At 45.6% G+C, this 23080-nt stretch overlaps 1 protein-coding gene across 1 annotated transcript in view; it reads right to left on the bottom strand.

Annotated features, from left to right (window-relative positions):
- LOC141268486 (granzyme A-like) overlaps nucleotides 1-23080 on the bottom strand; it is a 52947-nt gene that overhangs the window by 2415 nt on the left and 27452 nt on the right. Inside the window, exons 2-4 of the mRNA XM_073680329.1 lie at nucleotides 16336-16486; nucleotides 13931-14075; nucleotides 2147-2407 (exon numbers count right to left, since the gene is read on the bottom strand). Coding sequence (XP_073536430.1) covers nucleotides 2147-2407; nucleotides 13931-14075; nucleotides 16336-16486 — 557 coding nt within the window. The remainder of the gene's footprint in view (nucleotides 1-2146; nucleotides 2408-13930; nucleotides 14076-16335; nucleotides 16487-23080) is intronic.

Raw genomic sequence — 23080 nt, 5'->3', positions numbered from 1 at the left:
CTTGGTATCACAGACCCTAGAAGGGTGTATTGATGGATTCCTCCACAAGAGGCCCCCATAACCATTCACACATCTCCACCTTCCACCTCAGACCACCAGAGGGAGCTCGTTAGGGATAGATAAATAGTGAAGGTGGGACCAAGCAGTCAGTCAGTCAGAGTCTAGTTCAGTCTGGTTTAGCAGTGAGTCCAGTACAGCCTGAGAGGAGTTACCTCAGAGGACAAAAGCCTGTTCCAGCTCCTGCATTTGCTATCCTGCAGTGGAGCTTATCCAGACCAAGACTCAGTGTAGCTCGGAGTAGTGAGCTTTAGGTGTGCCGACGCCATAAGATCGGTGAAGCACGGCAAGCTGCCGTTAGTGTGAGTAGCCTAGTGAGGGCCCGAGTAGGCCGAAGGCGAGTGGAGAGTTAGTACATAGGGGGCAGAGGAGCTTAACTAGCTCACCCCGAAGCAGTTACCGGACACCGGGTCCGAAGGTTACCAGGATCTCTATGACCCAGTAAGGTGCAACCGGAATCCCTGGAGAACTACAAGTCCCAGGATCGCTAAAGTGCTGATACATAATAGAGCCAGGAGACACATAGACCCGCAGCTAAGGAGCGTGTACTCCAAGAAAAGGCCCTACCACAAGGTCAGCCAGCGCAGGACAGAGACAAAGTTAGGCCTAGCTCCAGGCAGGTCAGAAACTTACTACGCAGAAGCAAGAAACAGGAGGCCCAGAATCCACTCATTGGGGAGGATCCTGACATGCACCCTTCACCCTACAGTGCTCCGGGACGTGCCTGAATTTCCATCAGTAAAAGGTACTGAAGTGACAATCGTGTCTGTCCCTGTTCTTGCTCTGACCCGGCTGGGTCTCTCTGTCCTGCTTTCCCCGTCTGTACGCTGCCCTGAGGCCTAGCTCCACCTGTGGGGAGCTATACCATCCAGCTGCCTTATCACCGGCCTCAGTGGACTGCCGCAGCGCTGGTGATTCTCACCAGAAACCACAGGTGGCGTCACGAACTTTTATAAACTTCACAAATCACCAACCCTTTTAAAGGAGCGACTCCAGGGTACGGGCCCGGGAGCCGACCACCGCGACATCCCTAAAGGCCAGACTAAAGGCCCGGGTACCGAGTTATCCCCATCCCCCTGGGCGAGTCAAATATTTAATTCATTCAGATCTAGGATGTGTTATTTGAGCATTCCCTTTATTTCTTTGAGCAGTGTATATATATTTATAAAGTTGAAACCAGAGGTTTACATACACTATATAAAAAGACACGTATGCATGTTTTCCTCAATATCTGACATGAAATCAGAATAAACCTTTCCCGTTTTAGGTCAATTAGGATTGTATGTAAACTTCTGGTTTCAACTGTATATATATATACAGTATTTTGTATAGCTATGATGCCTGTTGTGGATTTTTGGCCTATCCACTGGATATGAAGGGATATTACCAAGGGACAACTGGTCTAAATAGAGAATAATCCACCAGGGGTCTGGCTTCTATGGGAGTAGAGGACTCATTCTACAAAAGTGCCAAGAGTTTTGTAGGGGCACAGGGCCCAATATACCAAGGTGTTACGGGCTCTGTAGGGGTTTCAGCTCATTGGCCTAGAACCTAGGTCTCTGTGATGGTTGTTTGGTCTATTAGGGGCTAACGGCTCTATAGAGAGATGGTCATTATTCTATCCAATAGGGACTAATGGTTCTATAGGGAGAGATGCCCCAATCTATTAAAAACAACGGGTCTATGGGAGGATGGACAATCTCCTTTTATTTTTGTTGTTAAGATAGGAAGATGGAGGTAGATGCGTGGCTCTGTTGGGGCCAAGCAGGAGATGAGCAGCTGCATTGGGCCCCTATGTTGTATTTTTCCTTCGCTCTTGATGGAAGTATGGAAGTACTAGCCCCAATGACCCGATAATGTCTTTGAAGTACTGAAAAATCAGTAGTAGATACTATGCATTACCCAGACTAGTTGAGTACTACAGTACTACAATCAGAATTGTAGTAGATTTTACAGGACACTAGTATAGTCTATTACCAAATAAGAGATCGGAGCAGTGAAACAATAGACACTACTGAGTTTTGGTCTTTGGTCAGCCCCTGTACCCATCAGGAAGTCACACAATTTTCTATAGAAAACAGAACCTTACCTTGCACGTGTCTTTTTTGTCCGCTCCCACAGAAGTGCATATCATATTATCTGAAATGACATATTTGTGCCTCCAGATCTTCTTGCATTGCTCTCTATCAAAAATAGTGACATTGACCTCTCTCAGAGTGTCTGAAAACTTGTTGTTTTCAGTCTCCCCCCATCCTGCTACTTGGCAAACTGTGTCTGCCTTAACATCTTCATCACTGTCTGGTAGCGGCAAAATATCCACTGCTGGACTGAGCTCTGCATCCCGAGACAGCTGAAAAAAAAGAGTGAAAATCAATTAAATAATGAAAAAAATCACCAGTAAATTTACAGTAATTTGTACATAACAAATGTTCTCCTATTCACTCTTTTGATTGCTTTCATAGTAACAACATACAAGACTTTTTCACTAAGGCCCCTATTCATCAAGCAGCTTTTGCTGGTTTTCTGGTATAAAACTGCTTGAAATGTTGCAAAATTTTTGTGCAACTCATGGTTTTATGCCAGTCCGAGACAGCTCTGCAAACTTTTGGAAAACCTCAGATAGAAGTGGGCATGGAAGAGCGGACCACAAATTCATCAATATTTACACCACAAAAGTGGCCTAATTACAACAAAAATGAACTCCAGTGGACTGGAGTACATTACTCAGAGAAGCACACAAAAAAGATGCTCCTTAACGAATTTTGCACATCTTACTTCAACGTACACTTTATCTGGACCTAAGGAGCATTTCCCTTTCAAAAACCTAGAAAAGTTTAGAGGAGTGGGCACGCTAGGCTTTTACGCTCTTTTGATCAAAATAGTATCAACTCAGCAGCCTATGTGATTTATATGTGTGGCATCCCGATACCCGTTCTACTACTGCTAAATGAGACAGTTGTAGTGTGGTACTAGATTTGTTCCATTTTGTGCACTGAATTAGGGGATATAATGCATTGCATTGTAAATTGTACTTCCTTGCATTGTAAATTCTACTTTCCTGCCATCTGCTGGCCAGTGTGTGTATATGAAGTAATGATTATTCTCCTCACCACAAGTGGCCATGGAGGAGTCTCCCAGCTCAGGGCTCTCACTCTGGCTAGAATGCTGGTACAAACCAGTTGTCGGCGGTTCCTGCTGCCTCAGGAAGATTGAGGAGAGACATTATTCTCTCAGAGAAGAGTTTTCAATGCCAGTCTATGCTGAGGGGACATTTTTCCTCACATAATCTCCGTCACAAAAAGAGTGAAGTGTCTTCTAGTCAGGAGAGATAACGCTGTACATGGACTGTCCTGCTCTCTGGTTATCCTGACCGCTTCTAGCCAGGACCAGATCCATGTGACTGCCAAGCCACCGACATTGTTTAAACCTACCCCCTGCAAGAGGGAACAGTGGGATAAAAACTGTGAGTACATCCACACTTTAGTATGTTTCCACAGAGAGCCAATCTGAAGGTCCCTCCATCAGTTTAATATTTCCTGGACTGTGTGACGCGCCCCCAGGGCCGTGGGGTACTCGGTGCCGGGTCTATAGATGCCGGGGGGAGGGATAAGTCACAGTGGCGGCGGCCCGGTCCGTGGCCCAGGGCAGTCAACAAAAAAGGGGGTGAAATATTTATATGGGATTTGTAGTTCTTAGGAAGTGTTTGTGACGCCACCTGTGGTTTCTGGTTACTCACAGTTCTGTTTAAGTTCCTCAGGTACACTGTACGGGTGTCAGCCTCCCGCGTCTACCAGCCAAGGGGTTCAGCACTTTCTCAAGTATATCGGGAGCGCTTGACGGAACCCCGCTCTTGTATGTTCCTTTCTAGACCGACTTCCCGCGCTGGGTTTTCTCCCTCCTGCCCTGCGCTTCCCCAAGGGTGCTCTGAAGTCCCTCTGGGCAACCTGGAGTACCCGGACCTACTTGATGCCCTTCACGGTGACTAGGGGGAGACTGTGGCAACTGCACCATGGAAGTGCAGTAGCCTCCGGTTTTCCAGCCGAGACCTGGAGTAACACGGCTGGTCCAGGGACCGGTTCACTTCTTGCGGCCTGATCCCTCTGACGCTTGGCAGATTCGGGCGTACGGGTGCCGTCCTGCACTCACCGTGCCCCCTGGGATCCCTTATGTTACCGGAGCCTTTCTCCTCTGCTCCCCTCCTGGGCCTCTCTTACTAGGCCCCTTCATGGAGCAGAGCTCCTAAAGAGATTCTGCTCCCCTCCTTTCTCTCACTGAATCCACTCTGACTAACCTGAAATTAGGCCTAGCTTCTGTACTCTTTCCCTCTCCTCACCTGCATGCTTGGTGGTAAGAACTTTCTTCTGGCTACCACTATCCCTGAGAGGTGGGGCCTTCGTGGTTCCTAGTTCTTTAGATAATTGTAGCTTCAGGTTGATCAGGGGTTTAGAATCCTCCTGGTATACCGGTTATTCCTACTGGGCGTAGAGGACCCTGTAGGCACAGACCCAGTGTCCGGCTTGTGTTCTGGGGTGAGCCTAAGATGCTCCTCTGCCCACATAACTCCTCTCACTCTTCTCCTTGCCTCCGGCCACTCTCTAGGCCCTGAGGCTTCAGCACGTGCTTTAGGCCCTGGCTGGCCCTCAGCACAGCAGCTCACATGCTGATGATCTTCACTGATCTCTGTGCCAGCACACACTGACTGCCTAACTCCACCCTCCAGTATATATATCACTAACAGGCTCCCTCTGGTGGTATGAGGTGGAAGGGTGGAGGTGTCTGTTATGCAATGAGGGCCTCTTGTGGAGAAGTCCGTCCATGCACCCTTTTGGGTCCTGTGGTACCTGTGGTAGTAGGGTGCCACATGTGCATAGCGCTTCCTCTACTAGCAAGTGAAGAGAACTCTGCTCCAGCCGCCCAGAGAGGCCATAACAATGCTTGTCTCATGAGGAGAAAACCATTACTTTCATATGCACAATATATTGTGAACTTTGCCTGTAAGAGAGACTGTACCCTGTTACCTCCTTCGGAAAATTGTTATGTTTACAAGTTCACCTATGTGTCTGGCTGCTTGAGATTGCACAAACATCACGGGCACTCCAAAACCTGTACCCAGACACTACCTCTACAGGAGAGCCCCCGGGGGGTCCTATACCATCCACAAGTGCCACCTCCCACTTTTGAAATTGTTGTGGACACGAGGGAAGCGTTGAGGGGTCCAGCGACCCACTTCAGCTACTGTGACATCATTATCTGCTGCCAGTGAGGCTACACACCCCAGGTGGCCCTTCTGCGACATCTGGCGCCTCCCTAGTGGCCCACCACATATGTATTACTACTAGTTATTTACTTACTGAAAGGTATTTACATATTGTTTTTATTCTAGCTTTTGTCTGTTAATGACCACAGTGTGAATATGCACCTACACATTGTACTTTGGCTAATACGTAGGTGTGCTGGCCCATTTTTTCGGTTTTGCTTTGGTTCCTTGTACTTTGTACATATGTGCGTGTGCTCCCACTTGTCCTTTGGGCTGTGCATCTTGTCTACATAGCTGTCCACTGGTAGGTGTGATCAGTCAGGTCTTGGTTCAGCTCTGGCCCAGTCTATTTTGACTAACAAATTAAAGCTGCGCTCTGTAGCACTATAGTATGCAAACATGCATCATATGAAATTGGAATTGCATTACTGCTCTAAAAAATAAGTTAAAATGAAGATACTAGGGCCAATTCATGTGTGCCCAATAGCCAACGACAAGGCGACCTTCTTTGCTGAGTACCTAACCCAATATGATACCTCTCCGGGGCTGAAAGCCTACATTTATATGGGTAGGTAGGATCCTGTTGTGATTAAAACAACCATTGGATGAAAGGTGCACATGAATTGGCCAATTGGTTAGGTTCAATTCACAGAGCTCGTACCTCTTCAAAACAAATTCTAAAATATAACCTTTAATATCTGTATTAAGGTAGGGTGAGATAGGGCCTAAATAGAGGGAGGCACTATCCCCTCCTCTTATTGTGCACTGATGTTGTGGTTTGTTATTTTATGGTTGTCAATATTTTAATACAGTTATTAAAAGTTATATTTAAGAATTTGTTTTGAAGAGGTACGAGCTCTGTGAATTGTTATATTGGTTGGTACCGTAACTATATTGATTACTTACTGTGATTCTTATTATTCATTCTTGTCTAAATGGCAGGATTTCTAACAGGTCCTATTAACAGGGAGTCATGGCTACTGGATGCTAGAGATGCATTCAATGATTGTAATATTGTGGACAATCCAGATAAGACATCTGATTTGAAACATTTGTTTCAGGAATTAACAAAAGGTTATAAAGATAACGTGAAATCCTGGTGGGAAACCCAGTGTCTCGAGAATTATATTAAAAATAGAATTATACCTAGAGGGTTGAGGATCAATTTATCACCGGCTGTAAGAGCTAGGACCCTGGAACTGCTTAAGAAGTGGAAGGAGAAACTGATAGACAGCTCAGTGAAATTTATGAAATTACTGTTAATTGAGGAAAAGAATACCCTTGAGAAAACGAGTAAGAAGCTAGCTGAATCTATAGAGAATATATCAAAATATAAAAAGACCCAGAATTCTCCAGAAGGGAGTCGATCCTTCAGACAAATATAGAAAGGTTCCAATTTGAAATCAAAGAGAGAAAACAAAAGCAATTTAACCGTGATAGTTCAGATTTCAGAGACAACAAAGTCTTCAATTTTTTGGAGACAAAGCCTAATTCCACGGTCAGTGGAACAGACGTCTCATCGTCTGACCTAGAGGCCTCAGACAGTGATTCCGAAAGTCTCCATAGGGTCCTAGACTATAGTGGTTTTAGTGGTGGTAGAGGAAGACCGAGGGAGATGGAGAAAACCTAGAAAGAAACGTTTCATACCAGCTTTTGGCAATACTGGTTTTCTCTCATAGGCCCCAATGTCGTCTCCTGGTCCATCTTCTGGTACCTTCTCCTCCTCGTCTACTACTTTTTTAGAGAGTAGAGGCTCGGGACTCCCATACCATCTGAGGGAACGGACAGGCAATCCCCGTTACTACATGAGATAGATGACCAAGTAAAAAATAAGATCATCAATCTGTCACAATATCCCTTCTCTGAGATAGAAATATCGGTCTTACAGAAAGGCTTGTCCTTTGTACCCACGAGTAGATATATAGAATTTGATTGGGTTAAAGATATTAACTTATTCTCTAGAAAACTTAAATGGAAGAGATTTTTTAAAACGCATAATAAATCTAAATGTGAGGCTCCTGGCATTGACGAGAGTCAACTCGCGGATGTTAGACTATTAGCAGATCTCCTCGAGGAAGGCTCAAGACCAATTGGTAGTGGGTCATTCACTGATTTAAAACCAAGAAGTGCAAGGATGCCTCCGTGTTCGGACAACTCGAGCATTGACATTTTTACAAAATTAGTAACCAGAGACCTACAGGACCTAGGGTTAAAAAGGAAGAATAAGGGAAGTAATCTATCCCTTAGAGAGAGAAAGGTGCTGGATGCCCTATCGGAGAATGATAATTTGATTTTTAAAGCATCCGATAAGGGCGGGAACCTTGTGGTTTTGGATCATGGGGCATATAAATGTGCTATAGTATCTTAACTGATGAAACCACCTATGGTATTTTGCGCAAAGATCCCACTGACATTTTCAATATGGAACTTCATGCCTTATTGTCTGAGGCCCGGAAGGAAGGTTTAATTTCTAAGAGTGAACAGGACTTCATGTTCCAAAAAACCCCAATGGTTCCTGCCTTCTACTCGCTCCCAAAAGTACATAAGGGTCTTTCGCCCCTAAAAGGTCATCCCATAGTGTCAGGGAATGAATCGTTTATACAAAATTGTGGTATCTATATAGATAAAGTACTTAGAGACTTTGTAATATCTTTACCATCATACATACAGGATACCTCTGATCTCTTGCTAAAATTGGAAGATACATCAGTTGGGGATGATATACAGTTGGCCTCCATAGATGTGGAGGCCCTGTACAGTAGTATTCCACATGATAAAGGTTTGCAAGCAACTGAATACTTTTTGAGATCAAGGGGGGTCCATTTGACCAGACATAGTCAATTTGTTATAGGCCTATTGAGCTTTCTATTGACACACAATTATTTTGTTTTTGATAGTAAATTCTTCCACCAGCTCAGGGGAACAGAAATGGGGAGTGCTTGCGCCCCTGTGGCACCCCTGAGGGTTCGACCGCCACAAGAATGCTGCACTTCTTTAATGGAGTGTGGTGTTCCTCCTCTGAGGTAAGCTCAGTGCGATGGTTGTGACCTAACCTTTTGCATCCAACACCACATTTCCACCAGAGGGAGCTATTATTCACTAGGTGCTGCTCCCCTGGTTACAGGGAGACTGGGGAACACAAAGTAGTAGGAACCAGTTAGTGGGTGTGGGTGGAGGAACAACTAGATAGTGACACTTTAGATTTCATATTTAATAGTATGCCATCTTTGATCTTGGTCCTTTTGGCTAGTGCTTGTCTGGTCTTTTGGTCCTTGTTAGTCGGTTCTTCGCTGGTCCTTTGGTCTAGCCTTTGCTAGTCTGTCGGCTGTCACTGTGCTGTCAAAATACTGTGTGTAATGTGACTTCCCTCCGGAAGCGCAGATCCTGTGTGGGCCTGCACCGGCATGGGACACAGTCCTTGTACCCCGATCTTTGGGACGAGAGGGAGGTTGCAGACAAGGAATGTCTCAACCCGGCCAAGGACCAGGATCAAGAAGGCTCGGGAGCTTTAGAGTGTGGCTCCCTAGCAAATGGGTCCCGGGGAGGATGCAGACGGAGCGGAGTACGCCACCTGTCCTCGCCTACCTGATCTATTCAGAGGGATTCCGGCTGCAAGAGAGGTACCGGCCCCCGACACCCGACCTCGTACTCTATGTCCAGGACGGGAAAGCCTGGTTAGGCCCTGAGGATCTCGCCGGGCGTCGGATGGAGAGGAATTGCCACCCGAGCCCTACACCTGAGAGGAGCTCAGAGGGAGACCCAGCCTATCCACACACGCACAGACGGGAAAGGGTGAAGTCTGTAGTGCAGGAACACTCTGGTGTAGGGTCGCTACTGAACACTGGACTTCCTCGGAGGTAGTCGGACCCCCGTCCCTGGTGGCCGCAGGACTCCACGAGGAGCAGGGAGTCGCCTTCCCGCTAATATCTCTGAGTGAGTAAAGCCTTGGAAGTTCACCCCTATGGCCTCCGGACTGTTCATTACGCGCCATACCACGCGACGCGGTGCCCGTACTCCCCGCGCTACTGCTACCCCCCTTCATCCTGTTTGTCTGCCCTGAGACCTTGCTCCGCCTGTGGGGAGCAGTGAGAACTTTAGCCGCCACGACAACGGGCCTCAGCGGACTGCTAGCGGCGCTGGTGACCCTTCACCAGGCACCACAGGTGGCATAGTCGTTAATCAGCCACTCAACCCGGACAAGCCCACACCATCTCTTTCTAATGTGACGGCCCTGAGCACGGGTCGGGCCCGGGCCACGGCTGCATCCCATCTCTTCAACACAGGGCCCGACACCGAGTCCCCCAACACCCAGGGTAAAACACGGGCTTTCTGAGTTGAGGCGTCACACCCCCACATATGCTAATCTGTTCCTGGGCTGGTGGGAGGACAAAACTGTCTTTGGTGATAAAGAAACATCATGGTGGAGCCCCCACATAGTGTTCTGGGATTGCTTTATCGATGATGTCCTGGTACTATGGGATGGAGACTCATCCTCATTCAACAAATTTATTTGTGAATTAAATAACAAATCCATTGGCTTAAGATTCACATCTGAGATACACCCTACATCTATCAATTTTTTGGATGTAAATATTGAGAAAGATAGTGTGGGTCGTATCCAGATGAAAATATTTCGTAAACCGACTGCGACTAATAATATGTTACGGTGGGACAGTCATCAACCTGCTGCACTCTGGAGAGGGATCCCTAAGGGTCAATACCTTAGAGTAAGAAGAAACTGCTCCTCAAAGGATTTATTCCATGTTCAATCTAAACATCTGAGAAACAGATTTTTGAATAGGGGGTTTCCTGCGCATGTACTTACTAATGCCTTCAAAAATGCGGCAGGATCCAAAAGATCTGATTTATTAAGACCACGACCCAAAAAACATGATCCCCTCCTGAGAGTGATAGGCAACTTTGATGACTTTTCCACTAAGATAAGAGAGATATTGGATAAACATTGGGATATCCTTACAGCAGACAAAGAAATTGCTGATTTTCTTCCGAAAAAACCTGCCATTACCTTTAGAAGGGGGAGATCCATTAAGGATCAATTGGTACATAGTACTTATGTCCGCCCAAAAAGAGGTACGTGGCTAGATAACCGAAGTATAGGCACATTTAGATGTGGATTTTGCAGTGTTTGCAAGTACATAAAAACAGGTGACCATTTTGTTAGTGTTGTAACAGGATTGACCTACAAAAATAAACATTTTGCCAACTGTAAAACCACTGGGGTAGTTTATCTATTTCAGTGTACATGTCCGCTAAATTACATAGGAAAAACTAAAAGAGAGTTGAGGAGAAGGATAGGGGATCATATAGGTGATATCAAACATGCTAGGGATACACCTATCTCGAGACACATTAGGGAGAAACATCGAGGTGATCTTAGTTCTTTGAACTTTTCAGTGATTGAGGTGGCAACACCCACAGCTAGAAGGGGTGACAAGATTTTGTCAGTGCCGGCATTTGGAACGCACACTGTGGAATGCATGACTTGAGACGGTATTTGAGACGCACGCCAGAGAGCACATGTTCCTTGTGCTATGGAACACATATTATTCTGCAGGAGCATGTCACCGGTGTTTACTTAATGCAATATCCAGTCAACCAGGCGCACTGAATGCACTTTAGTGATAAATGAGAAGGGGATTTACATATAAAAGAGGGAGTTTGAACAGATGGACTCTCCAATACAAGCAAATTTATCATAGTGGGGACTCTCCCCGGACTCCCAAAATACTCTACAGAGAGATGGTGGAGACTCTGTGTTTTTACATATAGAGGACTGAGATAAGTAAACCTTGACATTATACATTATGTCTTTGAAAGATTTGCCTAAATAAGATACTCCTGATGAACCTTGGTAAAAGGCGTTGAGTTGTACAGGCATTGAGTCATATACAGTACAGACCAAAAGTTTGGACGCACCTTCTCATTTAAAGATTTTTCTATATTTTCTTGACTATGAAAATTGTACATTCACACTGAAAGCATCAAAACTATGAATTAACACATGTGGAATTATATACTTAACAAAAAAGTGTGAAACAACTGAAAATATGTCTTATATTCTAGGTTCTTCAAAGTAGCCACCTTTTGCTTTGATGACTGCTTTGCACACTCTTGGCATTCTCTTGAGCTTCAAGAGGTAGTCACCGGAAATGGTTTTCACTTCACAGGTGTGCCCTGTCAGGTATAATAAGTGTCATTTCTTGCCTTATAAATGGGGTTGGGACCATCAGTTGTGTTGTACAGAAGTCTGGTGGATACACAGCTGATAGTCCTACTGAATAGACTGTTAGAATCTGTATTATGGCAAGAAAAAAGCAGCTAAGTAAAGAAAAACGAGTGGCCATCATTACTTTAAGAAATGAAGGTCAGTCAGTGTGAAAAATTGGGAAAACTTAGAAAGTGTCCCCAAGTGCAGTTGCAAAAACCATCAGCAGAAGAGACTTGTTTGGGCTAAAGAACACAAGGAATGGACATTAGACCAGTGGAAATCTGTGCTTTGGTCTGATGAGTCCAAATTTGAGATCTTTGGTTCCAACCACCGTGTCTTTGTGTGACGCAGAAAAGGTGAACGGATGGACTCTACATGCCTGGTTCCCACCGTGAAGCATGGAGGAGGAGGTGTGATGGTGTGGGGGTGCTTTGCTGGTGACACTGTTGGGGATTTATTCAAAATTGAAGGCATACTGAACCAGCATGGCTACCACAGCATCTTGCAGCAGCATGCTATTCCATCCGGTTTGTGTTTAGTTGAACCATCATTTATTTTTCAACAGGACAATGACCCCAAACACACCTCCAGGCTGTGTAAGGGCTATTTGACCAAGAGGGAGAGTGATGGGGTGCTACGCCAGATGACCTGGCCTCCACAGTCACCAGACCTGAACCCAATCGAGATGGTTTGGGGTGAGCTGGACCGCAGAGTGAAGGCAAAAGGGCCAACAAGTGCTAAGCATCTCTGGGAACTCCTTCAAGATTGTTGGAAGACCATTTCCGGTGACTACCTCTTGAAGCTCATCAAGAGAATGCCAAGAGTGTGCAAAGCAGTCATCAAAGCAAAAGGTGGCTACTTTGAAGAACCTAGAATATAAGACATATTTTCAGTTGTTTCACACTTTTTTGTTAAGTATATAATTCCACATGTGTTAATTCATAGTTTTGATGCCTTCAGTGTGAATGTACAATTTTCATAGTCATGAAAATACAGAAAAATCTTTAAATGAGAAGGTGTGTCCAAATTTTGGTCTGTACTGTATGCACGATATATTTTCATTTCATGACATGCAATCTCAGTTGTGCAGGCATTGAGTCATATATGTATGGGTTTGTTAATATATTTTGTTTCATGACATGCAAACAGTGGTCATGAGATACATATGAATTATTTTGATCTATTTGGGCATTCAATTGTGGTCACATTTACTGGGTAATATTTACCTGTATTAAATGGATTCCTGGTCCAGGACAATTTATTAATTGTGATCATGAGCCATATATTTAAACTGATCGGGTATTGAGTATTATCTTGAAATGGATCATGTGGCATGATTTCTAGAGAATTTTAAAAATGTATTTTTTTCATTTTTTCTTTGTCACAAGGAACTGTGTGTTCTCCACTAAGAATCCCCTTACCCCATTGGCCGTTATTATAGGGTGTTATAAGGATCCCAGGGAGAGTCATCGTTGAGCGGGGACGTCATTGCGCAGGAAAATAGGGTGCCAACCTCCGCCGCAAGGTAAGGTGAGATAGGGCCTAAATAGGGTGAGGCACTATCCCCTCCTCTTATTGTGCACTGATGTTGTGGTTTGTTATTTTATGGCTGTCAATATTTTAATACAGATATTAAAGGTTATATTTTAGAATTGTTTTTGAAGAGGTACGAGCTCTGTGAATTATTATATTGGTTGCTACCATAACTATATAGATTCCTTACTGTAATTGGTTAGGTTCCTAGCAAAGAAGTTAGCCTTGTTGTTGGCTGTTGGGCTCACATGAATTGGCCAATTTATGCACTATGTATCTTCATTTTAACTTATTTTCTAGAGCAGCAATAAAATTCAAATTTAATATATTCCATGTTTGCATACTATAGCGTTACAGAGTGCAGCTTTAATTTGTCAGTTACATAGGGAAGTGACTCTCTTAGCTTGCACTTGTTCACACCTGCTTTTATGTTTGAATGTGACGGTCAGTCTTTGATACCTGTCTATTTTGAGGCTTGCTGGCACATAGTGATAATTCTAATATAATCCTAATGAGGTACACCTTGTCGCGGTGTGATGACTTTTATGCTCTTTTATTTACCTTCTGCAGGGTATTTGCTCATTGTTTTTTGTTTAGGTTTTGAGCACATCCAGACTAGCTAACTCCCAGATGCCAACCTCCATATGTTTTCCTTACAGCCTCTGTACCTTGGTCTATATTTTCCAGAGGGAACAGTACATATGGAAATATTCTAGAAGATTGCCACCTGTGAAATAGTTGTCGGAGGAACAGTAGAGACCTTGTGCAACTCTAATGGTCTCCAAACAAAAAAGACTCATTGACTAAATTCAATAATATAATAGTCACCATTCACTAAATAAGAAACATCTCACCTGAAGCAACTTAATGTCAAATCGCTTTGCTGATCTTTGGTACTGTTTCGGATGGAAAGATGCAATGACCTTTATCATCTGATTTTCTGTTTCATTTGCTTTTAATGAATGAATTCCAAGAGAAACCTTTGTTTTATTTACTTCCCTGGAAAAAACAACAGATAGTGATTTTTCATTACACCATTTATACAGCGCCTACATCCTTTATAGTACTATAATAACTAGTCCCCATGTGAACTTATCTTTATTTTCCATTAAATGGGTTTAACAATCTCTTTAAAGAAGCACTCCTCCTATCAAAGCTTTTATCCTCTTAATATATTGCAGCCATCATATTATATAGCACTGTGTACTTACAATTGCTCATTTTGCCTTTCTACACAGATAATTCTTCTCTTTTTTCTATGCAGAAACAGGAAGTTTCTTTCTCTGCAACAATCATTCTGCTCTTCAACTTCTGACCCAGCTTCTCCCTCCTCCACCTGCCAGAGACTTTTGCAGTGATTTATGACTCATGTACGGAAAAGAGACTTCCTGTTTCTACATAGAGCTTAGAAAGATTCAGCTAGTCAGTTTTCAATCACGTGATTTCATAGACCTAATGGAAAAGAGAAGAATTAACTGGGTAGAAAGGCAAAATGAGCAATTTTAAGTACACAGTGCTATAAAATATGATGATTGCAATGTATTAGGAGGATAAAAACTTTGAAGGGAGCGCTTCTTTAAAGGACATCTGCTTTTAAAGGAAAGAAACCACCTAATGTTGCAGTAATAGGAATTTACACCTGCTGTATACAGTAAATTGTGCACATGCACTTTTTTCTCTCAGCCCAGTGCATGTGATGCGCCCCCTGGGCTGTGGGGTACTCAGTCCCGGGCCGGTCGTTGCTAAGGGAGATGTCACAGTGGCGGTGACCCGGTCCGTGACCCAGGGCGGTCAGTAAAAAGGGGATATTTACAGGGGATTTATAGTTTTTATATACAGTTCGTGATGCCACCTGTGGTATGCGGCTATATGGAGCCGCCGCTGCGAAGCAGGTCCTCTGGAGCTGGTGTGTATGCAGCAGAGTTGGTTTAGCTCTCCACAGGTAGAGCTTAGCTCCAGGGCAGTGTAGATGTTGTTGTTATGAAGTAGCACTCGTGGTGCAGTGTAGTGCAGGGAGTGATGGCGCAGCAGCAATAACTGACAGATACGGTGGGGTGCAGTCTTCAGGGTTTTACTCACGATTTTCAGACTCCAAGTTACCAGGGCCAGGGTAACCTCCCACGTCGTCCTGTGCTTACTCAGGGAGGGGTTCAGCCAACCGTCAGGTACTTCCAGAGTACAAAGCAGGACCCCCTTCTGTGTGTTCCTTCTGGCCGTCTCCCTGCACCTCACACCTAGTGTCCCAATCCAGTGACCGCGGGCCTTGTCGGGCGACGTCTTCTCTGTCCCCTGGGTCCTCTATGGCTACCTTCTTGGTGAGACAGATGTGGATTGTGGCTGCAGTACCTGAAATACTGCAGCCTCCGGTTTCCTAGTTGAGACTTGAAGAACTCTGCTAGTTTAGGGACCGGTCCCCTCTGTGCGACCTGACCCCTCCACCGCCTGGCAGATTCGGGCATACGGGTGGCCTCCAGCACTTCCCGTACCCCTGGGGTCCCTTCCACGTTCCTGGAGCCTCTCCTGCTCCTCTCTCTCTTCAGTCTGTCCTGGGCCCCTCTTCAGGCCCTCCTCCTGAGCAGAGCTCCTGCAGAGCTCCTGCTCCTCTCACTGTCCTCCTCTGACTGACTGGCCTTTCTCTCTCCACACCCAAGATGGCTTCCCTCTTTTTACTACTCCTAACAAGTGCTCCCCTGATTTGCTTCCTCCACCCACACCCACTACATGGTTCCCCCTACTTTGGTTCCCCCACTCCAGCCAGGGACAGGGCTCAGCAGGATGTGCGACACATCTTGCCCTTCCAGCTGGTCTGGAGTAGTGTAGTGTTGGATGCAGGTGTTAGGATCCCAGGCTGTACTCCTTCCTTACCTGAGAGTGAGATACTTCACCTCTGGGTGAGATGCAGTACCTCTGTGGCGACCGAACCCTCAGGGGCGCCACACATGTGCAGTACTCTACTTCCTGTGGGCATCGACATTACTGATTTATTGTGTATGCCAGTTAGACCATTGCCTAAAGTGGGGAGAGTATGGCACAGGTTCCAGAACAGGAAGACACGGCGCATGTGCAAGATATCAGAACAGATTGCTGCAATGATCAAAATGATTCAACACCTTATGGATGGGGGATAATATATGATTTCATAATTGTGAAGATGAAGCAGATATCAGATTTATTATTCTTCACATACATAGATTATGTTAAAGAGATAGATAAATCGACACATGGATACATACTGTAGATAGACAGAAGGTCTACTTACGTTCTACAGTGAGCGGCAGTTAGCACCCAGTTGGGTTTGATTAGACTTCCAGCACATAATGTAATATTTTCCAGGGCAGTAGCTATGAAGGCCATGTATGGCCTGGAATGTGGATACACTTCATCCCCATTTATTATTTTCATCCGGCCCCCTAAAAAAGTATAATCATCAGATAGGTAATGCTTATAGTTTTCCTTTGACAAAGTTTTACTCAGAATTCTCCCTACTAGAATGGGATGTGTTGATGCTGTGGTGGCGTATTTGTGAAGCATCTGTCACAAGACACAGCCCTGGCACACAAACCCAGGGCCCTTCCATACTCCATAAAAAGTCCAGGACATTTTTTATATTGGAACATCCAATAATCATTCCCATTGCCATGTGCGATAGATTAAAACTTACATTTCTAAGTTATGCAACTAGTATGAGCATTAACAAGATATTCTTTACCAGCTTCACCCCTCAACCATCTACACACATCACTCATGCATTATACATGCTGTACACTCATTAAATACATGTTAAAATGCATAAAATGCACCTAAAATTACACATCACACAAGTTGTTAGACATGTTGCACACATCGAGCTGTATATGAAACATTAGCTCTACCACTTGAAATTAATAGACCCACTCTCACAAAAAGCAACAACTGCCTGTGTGCTCAGAAATAGATGAAATAAATATATACAAAAGTGAGTGCACTAATAAAAACTTTTCAAAGATTCTTTTGGCAGTTCAAACATCTCTACTAGATGGCAGCTTCTTTCAAACAATAGATTTTAATGTAATCAAAAGGTCATTTGAAATTCACTTGGTATCTGATTATTTAGCTCTGAAGATTTTATTAGTGCACTCATTTTTGTATATATTTACGTTAAACATACGCGTTAGACACATGTTGAACGCACATTATATACAAATCACACACATCATTCACACATTAGATGCGTGTCAAATAGACAATAACACTTTAGATGCATTTCACACACACGCCACTTACATATGAAATACAGTACTGTGTAAATGTTTTAGACAGATGTTTAAAAAATGCTGCAAAGATTGCTTCCAAACATAAAAGTATAAATATTTTATTTTATTCATTATATGACAATTAACAAAATGCAAAGTTAATGAACAAAAGAGAAATCTAAATCGCATCAATATTTGGTGTCACCGCCCTTTGCCTTCATCAATTTTTCTTGGCACACTTGCACACAGTTTTTGAAAGAGTTTGACAGGGATGTTGTTCCAAACATCTTAGGCCATAGCCCCACTATCAGCATTTGGTCAGTAGTTTTTCTCAGGAGTGGGAGCCAAAACCAAGTGAGGAACAATGAGAGAAAAGGTATAATTATTATTATTATTTATTTATTTATATAGCACCATTGATTCCATTCTGTTGTACATAAGAAGGGGTTACATACCAAATACAGATATCACTTCCAGTAAATGAACTAACAGTGATAGATTGGTACAGGGGGAAGAGGACCCTGCCCTTGCGGGCTTACATTTTACAGGATGATGGGGAAGGAGACAGTAGATGGGGGGTTGCAGCAGCTCTGGTGGTGGTGATGTGGCAGCGTGGTCATGGCAGGCTGTAAGCTTTCTTGAAGAGATGGGTTTTCAGGTTCCTTCTGAAGTACCCGAATGTGGCGGATAGTCGGACATGTTGAGGCACAGAATTCCAGAGGATGGGGGATATTCTGGAGAAGTCTTGAAGGTGATTGGGTGAGGAACGAATAAGTGTAGAGAAGACAAGGAGGTCTTGGGAGGACCGGAGATTACATGAGGGAATATATCGGGAGGTTAGTTCAGAAATGTATGGAGGAGAACGGTTATGGATGTCTTTGTAGGTTAGTGTTAGTAGTTTGAACTGGATATGCTGGGTAACAGGGAGCCAGTGAAGAGGTTTGCAAAGGGGAGTAGCAGAGGAGTAGCGAGGTGAGAGATGAACTAGTCGGGCAGCAGAGTTAAGGACAGACTGGAGAGGTGCGAGAGTGTTAGCAGGAGGGCCACAGAGGAGGATGTTGCAGTAGTTGACGCGGGAGATGATGAGAGCATGCACAAGCAGTTTAATAGATTGAGGGTTGAGGAAAGGACGGATTCTGAAAATATTTTTTAGCTGGAGGCGACAGGAGGTCGCGAGAGCTTGGATGTGGGGTTTGAAGGACAGGGCAGAGTCGAGGGTTACTCCGAGGCAGTGAATTGCCTGTACAGGGGAAAGTGTGATATAATTTATTGTGATAGATAGATCAGATGGGGAAGATACGCGAGATGGAGGAAAGATGATAAGTTCAGATTTGTACACATTGAGTTTGAGGAAGTGAGAGAAGAAGGAGGATATGGCTGATAGACACGCTGGGATTCATGGAGACAGACCACAAAACAAGTGCACCAATTCTGCATTTATCACCCACTCTTGGTTTTGGCTCCCACTCCTGAGAAAAAATGCTGACCAAATACTGATAGTGGGACCGTGGCCTTAAAGAACTACTTGCAGATCTTCAGTATATGTCGCGTGTGCAAATCCTTCTGTCTCTTCAAGTAATCCCAGACAGATTTGATGATGTTGAGATCACAGCTCTGTGGGGTCATATCATCACTTCCAGGATTCCTTGTTTTGTGTATGTTTGGGGTCATCCTGCTGCAGAATAAATTTGGAGCCAATCAGAAACACCCTGCTAGTATTGCCCGTATTTCCATAGAGAAGGGTTGTCAATCTGGGTCGTATCCAGGAGGTTAAAGTCTTGGACAAAATCAGAAATCACACACGTGGTCAAGAAGATGCCAAGAACAGTAATGAGAATCAAACAGGTTGAATCAGAGCAGAGAATAAGAGTATGAACCAAGGTAAATATGACTAATAATGAGCAGCTAGTAGAGACAGATTAATATGGGCTTCAATAGGGAAGAGCCCCAAGCATGACTCCCAGCAGAGAGCTAATTCTGATAACTAGCGTTTATGCAGCAAAACACAAGTGAATTGGAGGAGGAACAACAAGTTCCAGCTATCCTAAAGTTTAACGGAAAAAAGATGCCTCCGGCCAATGACGTCCACAGTTTTAGTGCGGCACCACGTAGCGGCAAGGACAGAAGTACTAGGAGCGCATACAATCAGAGATTTGACATGACGATGTTTTGGCTCTTCTGAGGATTGGGGTCATTGGGTGTATGCCCAAGTGGTGCATGAACCCCGTGCTGACTTCCCTTTGAAGGTGGGAGAAAGTCAAGGCATTTTTGGCTGAGAGACAGACTGAATGGAAACTGTGCTGTAAGGCTTAGGTTTGCCCACATGATAGAGTCTTTGTGTAGAGAACCATGTTTTGGCATGTCTGGGGCTCACATGTATGTCACAGCAGGCAAGCAATAGATTGTGGGACAGGATTGTGGAGCGGGATGATCATGGGGGCAGCGTCTGTGGACGACGAAGTTAGTATGTCCTGTGAGTACAGGCTTTAGCAGAGCAAAAGATAGATAGAAGAGATTAACCAGCTTTTTTTACGTGATTTACTGTAACTTCCAAACTGTGTATTATATATTGTAACCAACAAGTACAAAGTATGTAACTACCAAGCCAAGTCCAATTGTCTATGTGGCACCCCAGGCGTCCGGTTGCCACAGTGGCATTGCCTCCCTCACAAGAGGTGATGCCATGCCTGGAAGCAAGCAGGGGTCCCCTAATCAGGTTTTACTAAGCATGCAACACTTTCCTGGCTCCAGACTAGCAAGGTGAGTTCCTCCCCTTGGCAACTGGGATCTGGGGGCGGGGTTAGTTAGAGTTATTGTGAGGAGTTGAAGTCAGGACGTCAAAGAGAGAGGAGCTGGGGACTGGAGCTGCGCGGCAGCTCACCCCAGAAGGAGCTAACACCGAAGAACCGGACACCGGAGTCCGAGGCTGTGGGGGGCACTGAAGGCCCAGCAGCAGAAACCGGAAGGCAGGAGACTGCAGGTCTCCTGGTCGCATCAGATGCCCGGAGGCTCAGCAGCACAGAGGGCCCAGCACCCCCACGTGGGAGTGACGCACCAGCAAGGCCCGAGTTGCCTGCCATACGGGTGAGCACAGAAACGTTGCACTCAGGGACGAGGGCCACCGCACAGCTACAAGCAGCAGGGCCAAAGAGTTTAGTGGAAAGGGAAGGCCTCCAACTTCACCTGGCAAGGAGGACTCTTTACTTGCTTCCAGGCTGCCCGGACTTCCACTTCAAGCCAGTACCCTAGTCCCGGCTTGTCTAATCACCACCAGTAAAGCTAAGAGGAAACCGCCATTAAGTTGTGGACTGATTATTGCTCACCGCCGAGGGGGAAGAAAGAAGCCATGATTCGGAACCGCCGGGTAAGAGATCTTTCCGCCTGCAGAGCAGCATACTGGTACGTCAGGAGACGCCCAGGACCTGGCTGAGGTTCACTAGGGGGGAGGAAGATGCCCAATATGGAGGAGGGTTCAGCTGCCACTGTAATGCCGTTATCAATGCCATACATACCGGGGGCGGCGTGGTTGCCCCAGTACTCAGGACTTTGAGGAGAGACTGCGCAGTTTGTTTAAAGTGTACCCCCTGTCTGAGGAGCAAAAAGTCAGCATCCTCATAGGCCAGCTAATCGGTGCAGCCCAGAGAGAAGTGAAGTCCTGGCCGGGCAGAGACAAAGGCACTGTAAAAGAAATACTGGCCCGATTGAAGGATACCTTTGACACCCGCACCGCAGCAGAAGTTAAAATGAAGTTTTACTGGTGCAAACAAAGGGTGCAGGACAGTGTACGGGACTATGCTCTAAACTTGCAGGAGGCGCTGCGGGTCATCAAACAGGTAGACCCCGACAGTGTGCATGATGAGGACAGATTGCTAACTGAGCAGTTTATTGAGGGGCTCCTGTCCAGTGCTCACAGGACACAGCTGCGCATTATGGCTCTACAAAACCCTGATCTGGACTTTGCGCAATTTAAAGACAGAGCCATCCGGGTGCTGCGGGAATCAACACCAGGAGGCACTGCATCCCACCGGCGCCCAGCTATCACCTACCACCAGGAGGTGGCATCCTTTTCCCCAGAACCTGTGGAGGCTGACGCGCAGACTCTGGACAATGACCCGTCAGCAGACCTGCGCCTTCAGGTCCAGGAGCTGACCAAAACCATGCAGGCCATTCAAGTGTCCCCCAAGGAAAAGTTCCAGCTGGCTTCCAGTCCAGATGACGTCCCGTGGCGACGACAGAAAAGAATTCCACCGATCAGAGGGAGGAACAGCGATCGCTACGACCAGGACGGACAACCCATCTGCCGCTGTCAAAAGGCGGGACACTACGCAAGATTCTGCAATTTAAACAAGCAACACCTGGGGCAGAGGGCCAACCCCCAGGAGTAAGACGACCAGGCCCACAAAGCTGGCGAGACAAGTACGTGGGAAGACGACCGGTCCTACCTGTCGTGCTTGATGGCATCCCAATGAACGCGTTGCTGGACACTGGGTCCCAGGTGACCACGATGCCATATATCCTTTACAAGCAATACTGGACTGATTCAGACATTACCTGCCGTCCAGATGAACATCTTAGTATCTATGCCAGCAATGGTCAGCCCTTGCCTCAAGTGGGGTATAAAGAGGTGACCATAAAAGTTGGCAAAGTAGAATTGCCATCACAAGGAATGATTATTGTTGATATTGATCATCGAGAAAGTCACCCTATGATAACCTTAGGCACTAATGTGATAGAAAATTGTCTTGGAGAAATTATTGTTTTGTTGCAACAGGTCGCAGAGACTGCCAGTTCCAGTCAGCAGCGAGTTCTGCAGAAGGAGATCAGAGCCCTGATGAAAAGACAACAGGTAGAGCTGTCTGGAGGGGAAATTGGCAGTGTCAGGATGAGTGATCCGTTCCCCATTGCAATGCTCCCTAGGAGTGAAATGTTGATATGGTGTCGAGCAGCAATTGGTCTCAGGGGTCAAGATTATCAGGCCCTGGTAGAACCCGTGTACTCTGACAGTAGGCCCACCATCTTGACAGCCAGGGGGGTGGTCGATGTCCGCAAGGGGAGAGTACCGATACGCATCCTGAATTGTGGGGAGAAAGAGGTCCATTTACCCCGGTATGCTACCCTTGCTAAGCTGTTCACTGTCAGTAACAATTCTATAAGGACAGTGGAACCCTTGCCTCCATCCAAACCGGCGGAGGATAATGCCTCCAAGGGACAGGTGGAGGATTGGTGTCAGAAGCTACAAGTGGGCACTGACTCCACCCCGTTGCACCAAAAGCATGGAGTATACCGGGTGGTCCGAGAGTATGAGCGGGTCTTCAGCAAACACCCACTAGATTTTGGGCAGGTAAAAGGGGTCCAACATCATATCCCCACGGGAGATCATCCGCCCATTAAAGAGAGGTACAGGCCTGTACCCCCAGCTCACTATCAATGTGCCAAAAGAATGCTACGGGAGATGAAGGAGGCTGGAGTGATCAGAGATAGTTGTAGCCCCTGGGCAGCTCCATTAGTTCTCGTTAGAAAGAAGGATGGTACAATGAGGATGTGTGTTGATTACAGGCAGATTAACCGCATTACACATAAGGACGCCTACCCATTACCCAGGATTGAGGAGTCATTAGCTGCGCTAAGATCTGCTAATTATTTCTCCACTTTGGATTTCACAAGTGGGTACTGGCAGGTTCCTGTGGCAGAGGCGGACAAAGAAAAGACCACGTTTACAACACCAATGGGCCTCAGCGAGTTCAACTGCATGCCATTCGGGCACTGCAACGC

This window comes from Phyllobates terribilis, unplaced genomic scaffold (genome assembly GCF_046119375.1).
Source record: "Phyllobates terribilis strain yellow unplaced genomic scaffold, ASM4611937v1 Scaffold_1__5_contigs__length_1240528914, whole genome shotgun sequence".
Lineage (NCBI taxonomy): Eukaryota > Metazoa > Chordata > Amphibia > Anura > Dendrobatidae > Phyllobates > Phyllobates terribilis.
The sequence above is the reverse complement of the archived record's forward strand: the minus strand, read 5'-3'. Positions and strand labels throughout refer to the sequence as shown.